This window comes from Leptodactylus fuscus, chromosome 1 (assembly GCF_031893055.1).
Source record: "Leptodactylus fuscus isolate aLepFus1 chromosome 1, aLepFus1.hap2, whole genome shotgun sequence".
Classification (NCBI taxonomy): Eukaryota; Metazoa; Chordata; class Amphibia; order Anura; family Leptodactylidae; genus Leptodactylus; species Leptodactylus fuscus.
This window is the reverse complement of record NC_134265.1, coordinates 13,631,263-13,646,480: the sequence shown is the minus strand read 5'-3', so window position 1 is coordinate 13,646,480 and position 15,218 is coordinate 13,631,263. Positions and strand designations below refer to the sequence as shown.

General features: G+C 42.9%; 3 protein-coding genes across 3 annotated transcripts in view; all 3 read left to right on the top strand.

Annotated features, from left to right (window-relative positions):
* LOC142190458 (oocyte zinc finger protein XlCOF7.1-like) overlaps positions 1-15,218 on the top strand; it is a 383,441-nt gene that overhangs the window by 126,514 nt on the left and 241,709 nt on the right. Inside the window, exon 2 of the mRNA XM_075262294.1 lies at positions 8,145-8,290. Coding sequence (XP_075118395.1) covers positions 8,213-8,290 — 78 coding nt within the window. The 5' untranslated portion in view covers positions 8,145-8,212. The remainder of the gene's footprint in view (positions 1-8,144; positions 8,291-15,218) is intronic.
* The window catches only part of LOC142190474 (oocyte zinc finger protein XlCOF29-like), a 339,394-nt gene that overhangs the window by 135,725 nt on the left and 188,451 nt on the right, over positions 1-15,218 (top strand). The window lies entirely within an intron of this gene.
* On the top strand, positions 8,972-13,458 carry LOC142189084 (uncharacterized). The gene is made up of 3 exons (XM_075262125.1): positions 8,972-8,986; positions 9,042-9,150; positions 12,614-13,458. Exons 1-3 carry the CDS (start codon positions 8,972-8,974, stop codon positions 13,444-13,446), a joined length of 957 nt encoding a protein of 318 aa, XP_075118226.1. The 3' UTR covers positions 13,447-13,458.

Below are 15,218 nucleotides of genomic sequence, written 5' to 3'. Positions count from 1 at the left end.
CATACAGGAGGCCAGAGAGCCTCCACCACCTGTCCCACACACAGGACAGAAAAAAAACACCGTGGGGGTGTCTCTGGATCCCTTATAGGGGAGGATTGATTGACTAATTAAAAATTCCACCTGTCCTAAACTGCACGCAGGGGCAGCAATACCCCCATTCGTTGTGCTGCTGTTTGACATATGGGGAAAGGGGTTTTCCCATCTCCTTGTTTAAACAGCTTTTCCTGTTGTCTCTTCTTTTCACTTCCTATAACCCCCCCCCCCCTCTTCCCAGTTTACTGAACAGGACATACAGATCAGATAATATGCACATGCTTGTAAAGAAGGACTCAGTGTTATGTGTGTGTTTGGACTTTATCAGCAAACTGATGGGAGTAATATAATAATGTACAGCACCATGGGATTAATAGTGATCTAAAAAAAACATAATATTGGGTAAAGATCACACACAGACAGCTCTACTACATACACGTCACACACAGACAGCTCTGCTACATACACGCCACACACAGACAGCTCTGCTACATACACGCCACACACAGATAGCTCTGCTACATACACATCACACACACAGATGGCTCTGCTACATACACATCACACACAGACAGCTCCACTACATACACATCACACACAGACGGCTCTGCTACATACACGTCACACACAGACGGCTCTGCTACATACACGTCACACACAGACAGCTCCACTACATACGCGTCACACACAGACAGCTCTGCTACATACACGACACACACAGACAGCTCCACTACAGACACATCACACATAGACAGCTCTGCTACAGACACATCACACACAGACAGCTCTGCTACATATATTATTATTGTTTATTTGTATAGCACCATTAATTCCATGAGGGGAGAGGCCGTACAGATGGCGGTGCCGTGATATTGGTGTTATTGGAGGTTGTAGGCCTTCCTGAATAGGGGAGTCTTCAGGGCCTTCTTGAAGCCTGTGATTGTGGGGGTCAGTCTTATGTGTCTTGGTAAGGAGTTCCAGAGTATGGGGGATGCACGGGAGAAATCTTAAAGATAGTTGTGTGAAGAGCGGATGAGAGCAGAGCGGAGTAGGAGGTCTTATACATTACACACAGACTTTCATGTAGAGCTGTAACATCTGATCTCCTCCCATACATGCGGCTGATGATCACATGACTGTTACATCATCACAGGTCCTGTAACCATGGTTTCTGTACGTGTGATAGTCTATGTATGTATTCTGCTGTAGAGAGAAGAGCCAGAGGTGCAGCAGGGTAAGAGGGGAGCGGTGTACATGGGACTGTATATCGGGGGGCTGATGTATTTTACATGGGACTGTATATCGGGGGACTGATGTATTTTACATGGGACTGTACTGTATATAGGGGGCTGATATATTTTACATGTGACTGTATATCAGGGGACTGATGTATTTTACATGCGACTGTATATAGGGGGCTGATATATTTTACATGGGACTGTATATGGGGGGCTGATATATTTTACATGACTATGGCATCATCACAGGTCCTGGTTTCTGGTAGACGATAGTCTACGTGTGTGTACTGAGCTGAAGAGAGAAGATTCGGGGGTGCAGCCAGGGCCGGCGTTAGGCGGGTCGGCAAACTGGGCAATTGCCCAGGGCCCCAGCCCTTGCAGGGGCCACCTGTCAGTGGAATACTTTGTAATCCTAGTATAGCAGTCAGTGGGTGACGTGACTGTATTTAGTCCTGGTATAGCTGTCAGTGGGTGATGTGACAGTATTTAGTCCTGGTATAGCGGTCAGTGGGTGATGTGACAGTATTTAGTCCTGGTATAGCGGTCAGTGGGTGATATGACAGTATTCAGTCCTGGTATAGCGGTCAGTGGGTGACGTGACTGTATGTAGTCTTGGTATAGCTGTCAGTGGGTGATGTGACAGTATTTAGTCCTGGTATAGCTGTCAGTGGGTGATGTGACAGTATTTAGTCCTGGTATAGCTGTCAGTGGGTGATGTGACAGTATTTAGTCCTGGTATAGCGGTCAGTGGGTGATGTGACAGTATTTAGTCCTGGTATAGCGGTCAGTGGGTGATGTGACAGTATTTAGTCCTGGTATAGCAGTCACCAGGTGAGGTGACAGTATTTAGTCCTGGTATAGCAGTCAGTGGGTGACGTGACTGTATTTAGTCCTGGTATAACGGTCAGTGGGTGACATGACAGTATTTAGTCCTGGTATAGCGGTCAGTGGGTGACATGACAGTATTTAGTCCTGGTATAGCGGTCACAAGGTGAGGTGACAGTATTTAGTCCTGGTATAGCGGTCAGTGTCTGATGTGACAGTATTTAGTCCTGGTATAGCGGTCAGCGGGTGATGTGACAGTATTTAGTCCTGGTATAGTGGTCTTATTTGATAACTTTGTATGTATATAAATATTTTTTAGTGTATAGAGTAGGGCATGTGCCTTGTTGCTTTTGCACTTGATCTTTAACCCCTTCCCGACATTCGCCGTAATAGTACGGCGCTGCAGGGAAGGGCTTCCTGCAAACCGCCGTACTGTTACTGCGGATGCATGGTGCGCACACAGAAACTGTGTGCGCACCATGCACAGCGGGTGACAGCCGTAATACACGGCTGACAATGCCCCGTAACACCCGCGGTCGGAACCGGGTCCGATCGCGCGTGTTAACCCCTGAGATGCCGGTGATCAACATGACCACCGGCACCTCCGGGGTTACAATGTCATATGGTGCCGATCGGCACCCCCCGCGCCGGTTTCGGGGGGTGCCGGTGTTCGTAGGGGGCAGCCCGGGGTCTGATCAGTGACCCCGGGTCTGCCCCTTCACTTACCCCGTCCTCGCACCTGGCTGATCCTGCCGTAAATGAAGCTGTCAGCCTGTGCGTCTACACAGGCTGACAGCTTCCTATACACTGCAATACACGTGTAACACGTGTATTGCAGCGTATCTCTATTGAAGCAGTGATCAGCCGATCACTGCTTCAATCCCCCCTGGGGACAGAAAAAAAAAAGTGAAAAAAAAGTCAAAATAAAAAAGTTTAAATAAGTTTAAAATAAATTATAAATAAATAAAGCCCCAAAAATCCCTTTTTCCCCATATAAAATGTTTTATTATTTAAAATAAAGAAAAATAGAAAAAAACATTACATATTTGGTATCGCCGCATCCGTAATAACCTGAACAATAAAATTAAAACATTATTTAACCCGAACGGCGAATGTCGTAAAAAAAAAACGTAGAAAACCGCACAAAATAATGATTATTCACCACCTTTCCCTTACAAAATGTTCAATAAAAAGTAATCAAATGGTCAGATGAAAACCAAAATGGTACCAATAAAAAGAAGAAGTCTTCCCGCAAAAAATAAGCCCTCAACCAGCTCTGTCTAGCGAAAAATAAAAACGTTATGCCTTTCAGAAGATGGCGATGCAAAAACAATAGATTTTTTTCCCTGAATTGAATTCTATTCTGCACAAATAGCAACGCATTAAAAAATCATATAAATGAGGTATCGCCGTAACCGTACCGACCCGCAGAATAAAGGTAACGTGTTACTTATAGTGTACGCTGCACGGGAAAAAAAAAAAATGCTAAAAAGCAATGCCAGAATTAATGTTTCCTTTTACATCCCACCCAGAAAGAGTTAATAAAATGTAGTCAATAAGTTACAGGCCCCAAAATGGTGGCATTGAGAAGCTCATCTAATACCGCAAACACCAAGCCCTCATATGGCCAGATTGCCAGATAATAAAAATAAAAATCTACCTTGTACAATGTGAAGACAAAAACCCCAAAAGTCGCCAAATCATTAAGACATAAGTGGCTGCGACTAGAAGGAAATGTGTAAGCGGTGCGAGCGTTTTCAGGGGACACCCCATATTTAGAGATTATGAATGATAATACAGCAGCGCTGATCCCCCAGAATGCCCCTCTTCCCCATCCGCGTCATAGGAGCTGGTGGGAAAATAGAATGGGATTTGGTGTACCCAATTTACTCCGCACAGCTTACACATTCACTTCGGGGTTACTAATGCTCACTACATCACTTGATAAATTCTTTGAGGGGTGCGGTTTTCAAAATGGGATCACTTTCTAGAGGTTTCCACTGTTTTGACTCCTCAAGGGCTTTGTAAATGCGACATGGCTCCTGAAACTGATCACAGCCAGATCTGCCCTCTAAAAGCTCTTTGGCGCGCCTTCCCTCCTGCGTCTCGCGGTGCGTCCATATATTAGTTTACACCCACAAGTGGGGTACTATGGTAGTCGGGAGAACTTGCCTAACAAATTGTGGGATGCGTTTTCTCCTTTAACCCCTTGTGAATGTGCAAATTCTAGGGCTAAACGAAAATATTAGTAAAATAAATTCAAATTTGAAAATTTCACCTCCATTTTGTATTAATTCCTGTTAAGCACTTATAGGGTTAAATTACTAGGTATATGTTGTTTTGGCTTATTTAAGGGGTGCAGTTTTGAAAATGGGGTGATTTATGGGGGGCTTTAATACAAGGGTCTTTCAAAACGCTTTCATAACTGGATTAGGCCCTTTAAAAAATGGGTTTTGGAAATTTCTTGAAAATTTTGAATATTGTTGTTTCACTTGTAAATCTTATAATGTCCGTAAAAATTAAAAGGGTGACTAAAGTTTGATGCCGACATAAAGCGGAGATCTGGGACATGAGATTTATGATATAATTTTGGCGGTCTGACTATCTGTATGTAATGGACATCATTTCAAACTTTATAAAATGCATATTTTTCAAAATTTCCACCAAATTTCCAATTTTTTTTATAATTAAACACAAAACATATCAACCAAAATTTACCACTAACATGAAGTACAATGTGTTACGAAAAAACAATCTTAAAATCACCTTGGTAAGTTAAAGCGTTCCAAAGTTATTGCCACATAAAGTGACACATGTCAGTTTTGAAAAATCGAGCTTGGTCAGGAAGTCAAAAAGTGCCATCGGCGGGAAGGGGTTAAAGATAAAGCACAGAAGTAACTAGTTTGTCTAGGCAAAAAAACCTTAAAAATTTACAAACAACCACTTAAAAAACATTAAGAACACCCCTATAAATACCAGTAATAGGCCTGTGGCACATTGAATTAACAGAATGTGACTATATTGTATGTACTTTGTCTAAAACCGGCCCTGAGTGCATCATAAGAGGGTGAGGGGTGTACATGGGACTGTATATCGGGGACTGATGTATTTTACATGGGACTGTATATTTGTTTGCTTAGGCTGATCCTTTATGTTTCCCGCTCTGGAGAGATACTCGGGGGGTTTTCCTCTCGGCAGTTAGAGCGCTCTATTCCCTCTCTCAGTGGTTTAGCTCCCCCATACATCTACTCACCAGGGCGGTCCTCTGTCCCCTCTTATTTTTGCCCTTTGTATTGAACCTCTGGCATCCAAGATTCGCTCTAACCGGACATTACAGGAGTAAGAATACCGGATAGAGATTGTAAGATTAGACTTTCCGCTGATGACGTCCTTCTCACCCTTACTAATCCGCACACACTACAGGACTATGGTAACTTCTCTGGTTATACAATGAACCCTTCTATGATGGAAGCCGTTCCCCTAAATATTCCATATGCCCCTATACATCTGCTCCACTATCACTATGTTTGTCTATGGAAGGATGGTTCCCTCCGTTACCTGTGAATTCAGCTGTTTTCCTCTTACACATCCCTATACTCGGTTACTTACCTTTGTGTGTTTCAGGACCTCCGCTCCCTACTTGATCAGTGGCGCTCCTTACATATTTCGCCAGTCACATAACAGCAGTAAAGATGACCCTGCTCCCAAAACTCTAATATTCTTTGAAACCCTGCCAGTATCTGTGTAACGTAAAGTGTAACCTGGTCAGTGACTATTAGACTAGAGCTAGGTCACTCATTTTTTTTAGATTAGGGCAGACTGCAAAACTGTGTGCAAATAAATATAATTATGAGCAACAACAACTTAAAAAAAAACGCTTAAGAAACAAATACTTTTTCAGAATAGCGCCCTCCATCACACCGTGTATTGTATGAACAGAGCAGGAAAAAAAAACACCCCTAAATAACAACGCAGTTTTCTTTTTTAGATAATTGCAGGGACATTGTGTATAAGACGAAAAACCTGCTTAAATAACAGAGATTTTTCAGATTAGTGCAGCCCAAGTCAGCAAGTTATTACAGCGGATGCCGAGAGATGAAGAGAAGAAGAACTGCAGGTGGAATCTCACATATATTGTAATAACTTGCACCCCTGTCTGCTCTTTGAGTTTCTGTCCTAATCCCCGGAGAAACTGCATAGGGGACGGCTTGCTATCAGTCATTTGAATGGCTTTATATATTATTATTAGTGGTAGCAGTAGTAGTAGTATTGTTTATTTATATAAAGACCATTAATTCCATGGTGCTTTACATTTGAGGGTAGCAAAACACCAGTGTCCAGGGGCATAACTACTGTAGAGGCAGCGGAGGCGGCTGCCACAGGGCCCGGGCCATTAGGGGGCCCGGTGACAGCCGCTACCGCTGCGGTTTTTTTCAATAGTCCGTTACAGGCCCTATTCACTTGCCGATCCTGGCTGGGCCGGGATCGGCAAGTGACACCGCAGGCCCCACAAACACTATCATTATACTCAGGGGTCTTTGCAGACCCCCGAGTATAATGATCGGAGGCCCGGGAGAGGTAAGAAACATAAAAAACAGTGTTACTTACCTCTCCACGATCCTGTCAGGCCTCCGTCATTCGTGTCTGATGTCTCTGACGTCACATGACCCAGGCCTGCTTCCCGGGTCATGTGACGTCCGACGTCATTAAAGTAGGACAAGAGCGGCGGCCGACAGGAACAGGTAAGCAACTGTTTCTGATGTTTTTATTCCCCCGGGTCTCCGATTATTATACTCTGGGGTCTTTTCAGACCCCAGAGTATAATAATTGTTTATAGTTGTCCACAGTGGGACATATGGGGACACTATGGGGGATAATACTGTGTGCATTGGACACTATAGGGGTTAATACTGTGTGTGCAGGGGACACTATTGGGATAATACTGTGTGCAGGGGACACTATTGGAGTTAATACTGTGTGTGCAGGGGACACTATTGGGATAATACTGTGTGCATTGGACACTATAGGGATTAATACTGTGTGTGCAGGGGACACTATTGGGGATAATACTGTGTGCATTGGACACTATAGGGGATAATACTGTGTGTGCAGGGGACACTATTGGCGATAATACTGTGTGTGCAGGGGACACTATTGGGGTTAATTCTGTGTGCATTGGACACTATAGGGGTTAATACTGTGTGTGCAGGGGATACTATTGGGGATAATACTGTGTGCAGGGGACACTATTGGGGTTAATTCTGTGTGCATTGGACACTATAGGGGATAATACTGTGTGTGCAGGGGACACTATTGGCGATAATACTGTGTGTGCAGGGGACACTATTGGGATAATACTTTGTGCAGGGGCCACTATGGGGGATAATACTGTGTGCAGGGGACACTATTGGGGTTAATTCTGTGTGCATTGGACGCTATAGGGGTTAATACTGTGTGTGCAGGGGACACTATTGGGGATAATACTGTGTGCAGGGGACACTATTGGGGATAATACTGTGTGTGCAGGGGACACTATTGGGGATAATACTGTGTGTGCAGGGGACACTATTGGGGATAATACTGTGTGTGCAGGGGACACTATGGGGCATAATACTGTGTGCAGGGGACACTATGGGGGATAATACTGTGTGCAGGGGACACTATGGGGGATAGTACTGTGTGCAGGGGACACTATGGGGGATAATACTGTGTGCAGGGGCCACCAATGGACATAATACTGTGTGCAAGGCTTACTAAGGGACATAATAGAGTGCGGAGGAGGGGGTCGGTCGAGGTCTTCGGCGTCGGTTGGGGGGAGGGGGGGCATGTCAAAAGTTCGCCACGGGGCCCCGCCATTCCTAGTTACGCCACTGCCAGTGTCCGTGAACAGCCGTGCACAAATTCAAAGTCATGCATATCCGACTTAGGGCGGAAACCCAAAGGGCGGACAGCGTTGTGTGAACGCCGCATTATTATCTCCAATAATTGTGTTTTATTTACATTCAATATTGTGTATTTATTACATTGTCTCATCTTTTCTCCATTCAGGTTCCTACAATATAGAATCCTCTCAGTATCTTCTATATAAGAGAATATTCCTGATTGATCCATCAAGGATGGAAAGAGACAAGAACAAGATGGCGGAAAGTCTATTAAATCTCACCCTAGAGATCATCTACCAGCTTACTGGAGAGGTGAGAGATTCTGATGATGTCATCATGACATCATTCTTATCTCTAGTAATAACAGATGATAGGACTGGAGAGGTGATGGACTCTGGACATGTATGTAGTGAGATTTATTAATGTGTCTCCCCATAACCAGGATTACACAGTAGTGAAGAAGAACTGTAGTGGGCGCTGTCAGGATCCTGTGTACGAAGGATATGGAGGAACTCTGAGATCAATCCCGGAGTCTCCACCTCATCCCCTGATACAGGAGGAGATCAATGGACAGAAGATCCTAGAACTCACCTACAAGATGCTGGAGCTGCTGACTGGAGAGGTGACACTGCTGGGAATGCTGGGACATTATACAGTAACTGGAGGGGTCGGGGTGTGACTGTATCATTGTGTTGTCAGGTTCCTATAAGGTGTCAGGATGTCGCTGTCTATTTCTCCATGGAGGAGTGGGAGTATTTAGAAGGACACAAGGATCTGTACAAGGAGGCGATGATGGAGGACCACCAGCCCCTCACATCAGCAGGTAATAGACATGACTATATACACATGGACTTCCATTATTTGTATGTACAGAATGAATTCAGTCCCTGTCTGTGTTTCCTACAGGTAGATCCAGTAAGAGGACAACACCGGAGAGATGTCCCAGTCCTCTTCTTCCACAGGATGATCAGGTAGATGGAGATATTCCCTATGATGTGTAGATGGGCTGTGAAGTCCTTGTGTCTCTTTCCCTATTCGCTGACTTACAATATTTATTTCACAGCTTCAGGGTAAAGATCTGAACAATATTTTGGCCACAGCAATAAAAGAAGATCCCTATGTGAGTGGTGATGAGGAGTGTGAGGAGGACATTCCTACAGGGAACTGCCCAGGTGAGGAGTCACCACTGAATATACCACAGAACAGTCACAGATTCTCCTCATTCTCCGACTACTATAGTTTTGTGTAGATTTCTGTGTCCTGTTAGATTTTTTGGCTATATACACCCCCATTCAGCTATATACTATTCATATATGATAAATAATGTGACCCCATAATGAAATATGTCAATGTGAATGAGGACAATTTCTTTATCACCTGCTTTCTCCTTGGATATAATCTGACAATAGACATGTTTTTCAGCGGCTTACTCCTCTCTCCCCATTGAAAACACATACATGTACGATTGTTCCGAGGGTATATGTTTCTGGTGCAGTCGAGAGGAATAGCTTGTACCCCCTACAGCTATTGCAGGTGATGTGCCCCTTATCAGATGTCTGGGAGCAGATTTCTCCCATCTCCCCGTTAGTACATGCATGCTTGGCCTATTGTGTATGGGAGATAGAACAAGATGGCTTCAGCCAAGCAAGCATTTAGGTGACAGTGTATCATGTATGGCCGACCTAATGGTATAAGCACATATAGAGGCGGATCCTGTGAGAAAGGCGGAGTCTGCATAAGATAAAGCATCTCCACCAATCATACATACATGATTCTATGGGTCACATGTCCACAGTATTTCTGTACTTGCTAACATTTGTATACTATACTAGCAGGAGGACCCGGCTTCGCACGGGTATATTTCATTTTTTTTTTGTGTAGTGGCCCCATAAGAATTTCCCAGGTTTGCGCTGGTGTATTTTGAATGTTGTTTGTGTGTGTTCATATGCGTCATGTGATCATGTGTATCTCCATTTGGATATCAGCGAAAACCTGCGATCGGTTATTAAGGATACCTGGAGTAAAGCTGTGTGAATGTGAACTTGTGTAACACTGTCATCTGCCCCTTTAACGCTGATCTACTGCAGTGAAGAAAAATGGCTGGAATGTTCTGGAAACCTGGAGTAAAGCTCTAATTTGTGATATTGTGTGTGTTGAGTTGTGTATCTAATCCTCTGATGTGTGATACTGTGTGCTGAGCTGTGTATCTAATCCTCTGATGCGTGTATCTCAGTTTGGATATCAGTGTTGAATTGTGCATGTGGAGTGACCGTGTGTATGGCAATTGGAATATGAGTGCAGGTTTGTTTTGGCTAATGCAGGTCATTGTTTTGGGAATACTGTATCTCAGAAACGGTATGTCCAAGAGTGTTGAGACTTGGTCTAAAACCTTCCCGGACACCTAATGCATATGTGTGCCAAATTTGACGAAGATCAGTCCAGTTGTTTGGTCACGCATGGAGAACACTCGGACGGATTGAAACTCAATTTTTTATATATAAGAGACTATCAGGAGGATTCTTCGCACGGGTATATTTCATTTTTTGTTTGTGTAGCGGCCTTATAAGAATTGCCCATTTTTGCACTGGTGTATTTTGTGTTGTTTATGTGTGTGTGTCCAGCAGCGTCATGTGATCATGTGTATCCCATTTTAGTTATCAGTGAAAAACTTGCGATTGGTTGTTATGGATGGCTTGTGTAAAGCTGTGTGAATGTGATCTTGTGTAACAGTGTCATCCACAGCACCCTGCCCCTTTAAAGCTGACATACAGCAGTGAAGAAAAATTGCTGGGTTGCTATGGCAACCTGTAGTAAAGATCTGATGTGTTCTCTGTTCAGAGTCGCATATCTAATCCTCTGGCGTGTGGTACTGTGTGCAAATACACATATCTAATTCTCCGGCATGTGGTACTGTGGGCTGATACGCATATCTAATCCTCCGTGTGAGGTACTGTGTGCTGATGTGCGTATCTAATCCACTGGCGTGTGGTGCTCTGTGCAGAGGCGGGTATCTAATCCTTTGGGGTGTGGTACAGTGTGCAGAAGTGCGTATCTAATCCTCCGGTGTGTGGTACTGTGTGCTGAGCCATGTATCTAATCCTCTGATGCATGTATCTCAGTTTGGATATCAGTGTTTATTTGTGCATGTGGAGTGACCATGGGCATTGCAGTTGCAATATGAGTGAAAGACTTGTAGGTTTGTATTGGCTAATGGGAAGGGAAGTGTCATTGTTTTGGGAATGCTGTATCTCAACAACGGTACGTCCGAGCAAGTTGGGGCTTGGTTTTAAACCTTCCCGGACACCTGAAGTATCTGTGTGCCAAATTTGGTGAACATCGGTCCAGTCGTTTGGTTGCGCATAAAGAACAGACAGACAGAAACTCATTTTTATAATACAGAAAGGTAGAGGCAGCACGATGTAAAAAAAAACTGTCATGATTTGTGTAATATTCTGAGCGTCATCTCAGTCTATCTACCAAGAATTGTTTTTATATTTCAAAGTTTGATTTTTAAAAAGTTCTAACAAGCAAAACAAAAACTATATAAATTTGGCATCGCTGAAATCATTTCGACCTGCAGAATTTAGGTAGCTTGGCATTTGGAAGATTATAAAGAAAGGAACGTGTAAAGATCTCGTCCTCCTATATATTTGGTATCCACTCCTAGAATCAGCTAACAATAGCAATCATCATCCGATCTTACACTTACCCCAAAGCCATGGCTTCCTCATACATGACCATACTGCTCCTCCTCCTGTAGTAAAGTACGTCTAGGTGTCAGGGAGTGTGTGAGACAGACACCACCTAATAGCACTGACTCACTGGATCCTTTATGATTCTACAGTGAGCATTTCACTAGATAAGAGTGGTGACCATCTCACCGCAACATGGACCGATGAAGGTGCTTGCCTCACCAGCAGGAAACTGCAGCAGAACAGCCTGGTGGCCAGACATCATGATCTACTGGTCCGAGCTCCGAGGTCTACTGCTAGATTGTTATCTGTTTTGCCACCGGTCTTGGTTAATTATTGAATATTACTAAATGTATTCACTGTAATTGGTTAATATCTAAAATAATAATTTTTTATTGGTATGCGTTAAATTTCTCAAAGACGGTACACATCAGAGACTTGCTACATAGATTATGTAGTATTCATGAAGTCAGCGGGAGCGCAGTGTTCTGGTACTAAACAGAAAACTCTCCTTTTATGACTCGTTTAGTACTGGACAATTAAGGGTCCGGATGTATATGTAGTGGGCACAGATTAGTCTAAATATCATTCCTGCTCCTTTAACTCCCTTGGCCATTCATGGCATGAACCCCATATGATCAATATATCCCACACATAGACCGTATAGAGTGTAAGGATGGTCAGTATTTGGTTGTTCCTTGATCTATTGGATTATTAAGTTTATATCTGGTAATTTTGACGCATACCAATAAAAAAATTGTTATTTTAGACATTAGCCATTTACGGTCAATAGAATTAGTGTCACTGTCCTTTGTGAAATTAATATTGCCAAATGCCTTAAAATATGTGTGGACATTATTAGATAGAAATAGTATAAAATAATGAACATAACTTTTAATGTTCTATTATATAAAGATGGTAAAATCTGTTTTCTTCTTGTCAGATGACTGTACCAGGAGCTCAGAGGGACATCTGATATCTACAGATTATAAAGCAGAGGATCATGGTATCACACAAGATCCATGTGAAGAACATGTCATTACCTCAGATATAAACTCAGACCTTCAGGAGATTCATCTATCATCTGATCCTATTAGACAGGTCTTGACTTTTGATTCATCACAAATTGCTAAGCGAAATACAAGTTACCGAAATAGTGATGAACATCAGAGAACTCACACAGGGGAGAAGTCATTTTCATGTCCAGAATGTGGAAAATGTTTCACTCAGGAATCAGGTCTTCTTAAACGCCAGAGAGCTCACACAGGAGAGAAGCCATTTTTATGTTCAGAATGTGGGAAATATTTTGCTCGGAAATCAATTCTTCTTCAACATCAAAGGACTCACACAGGGGAGAAGCCATTTTCATGTTCAGAATGTGGGAAATGTTTTATTCGGAAATCAGATCTTGTTACACATCAAAGAACTCACATAGGAGAGAAGCCATATTCATGTTCAAAATGTGGAAAATGTTTTACTCAGAACTCACATCTTGTTACACATCAAAGAACTCACACAGGAGAAAAGCCATATTCATGTTCAGAATGTGGGAAATGTTTTGCTCGTAAATCAGATCTTAAAGCACATCAAAGAACTCACACAGGAGAGAAGCCATATTCATGTTCTGAATGTGGGAAATGTTTTGCTCAGAAAAAAGGTCTTGTTATACATGAAATAACTCACACAGGAGCGAAGCCATTTTCATGTTCAAAATGTGGGAAATGTTTTAATCAGAAATCAAATCTATTTCAGCATCAAAAGATTCATACAAGATAGAAGCCATGTCCAGAATGTGGGAAATTTAATCATAGATGTGTTTAAATTATTTGTATCAAAACTCATCTAACTGCACATCAAAGAAATCACATCTTACATAGGTTGTTCAAGGTCTCTTTTTAAATCCATCATCAAAATCTGAAAATTGTGTAAGATATTGATTAAACTACCTGTGTATAGCGCCCCCTGTTATTTGTTCTTTTTTTTCCTCATTCACTCCAGTAACAGTAAAACGGTGGACGACCATCATCTCCTCCTTGAACAAGAAGAGAAGAAAGTGCACTGTGTTGTCTGTATATGGGATCTCTGGAAACTTTAATGTAGCGATTGAAATTCCGGCTCTTTTCTTTGTGTTGGATCATTTGACTCCCTGTTTACAGACGTGATATAGTTAGAAGGGGCAGGGTTATATGTCTAGGGGGCGGGCCAATCCCTACTGCAATGTTTACACGGTAGGGAAGAGTTCAGAGACAGCGTTATAGAGCCTACTATTATACTCATTGTCACCGCAATGCCTCCGTATGTGTTACTGCTTTATCACACTAAGTACTTTTCTGTCCTTGTACTTTCTGTGAGAATCGGACAGCGCACTGACCCATTATTAGTCATTGGGTATTTCACGGTCACTGAGAAAAAAATCAGGCGGGCGTCTATTTTTTAATTTCTCTACCTTGGCCATTCAAGTGACTTCTGTGACTTATTTTCAATGTGATCGGGAGAAACCCCAGCCACATATCTAGTGCAGGGACTTTTATGTAGCTTTCGTAGTCCCTGCACTACTGTAGATGAGTATAGAGTTTTTATTTTTCATGCAGCTCTTTTGGTGTTTTTGTTTTTTGTCTTTCGTGTTATGCTGGATCACTTGGTTTACCTTGGTGATCAGTGTTTTTGTTTTCATTTCTTTTTCTTAATAAAATGGTCAAAAAAGTTGTGCAGTGGAGTTTTTATTTAAAATTTTTTCTTACTTCTGTGTTATTTTAATACATTTTTACCAACTTAGATATGGCCTTTGCCTGATCAACAGCATTCATTACTAAGGTGTGGTTTAGGGATAGCTGGTGAAAAGTTAAGGATTGACTCCCAATTATTACCTTTGTACCCGACACCATCAGTAGTACCAGGTAGGTATCATCCAATACCTATATAAAGATATACCGTATTTTTCGGACTATAAGACTATAAGGAGTGTGACAATACTGCAGGCCCCGGCAGCTAAGACACTCCCCGGCATCCGCCGGTCTATTACAGCAGATGCCGGGGACTGTCTTAGCTGCCGGGGCCTGCAGATTGCCGCGCTACTGCCGCTGAAGAAAACCAGCGGTGGAAGCGCGGCCATGCTGCAAATCCGCTCCTCCTCCGCAGGTCCCGGCAGTCAGTTAGCCCCGGGGCCGGTCCCCACCGGCCCCATACCTTTAGTGATGCAGGCCGGCTCCTGCACGGCAAGGCCGCAGGAGCCGACCTGTTCCGATGACAGCCAGGAGCCTAATGAAGGCTCCGAGGCTTGTCATAGATATATATTACTATCGCGGCTGGTCTATGACACTCCGCGATAGTAATGTATAGAATCTCCCATAGACGGCAATACACTTGTATTGCCGTCTATGGGACTTGCAATCAAATGATTGCAGGTTCAAGCCCCCTAGGCGGGGGATAATAAAATAGTAAAAAAAAAACAAAACACTTAAAAAAAAATATAATAAAAAATAAAATAAATAAAAGTTCACCTCCTTTCCCTAGAATACATATAAAAGTATAACATTACTGTGAAACAT

Bases quoted from the DNA above. Each gene is read 5' to 3' on its own strand.
- LOC142189084 (XM_075262125.1), top strand. The intron at 9,151-12,613 runs GTGAGGAGTCAC...TCTTCTTGTCAG, and splicing joins TCCTACAGGGAACTGCCCAG to ATGACTGTACCAGGAGCTCA.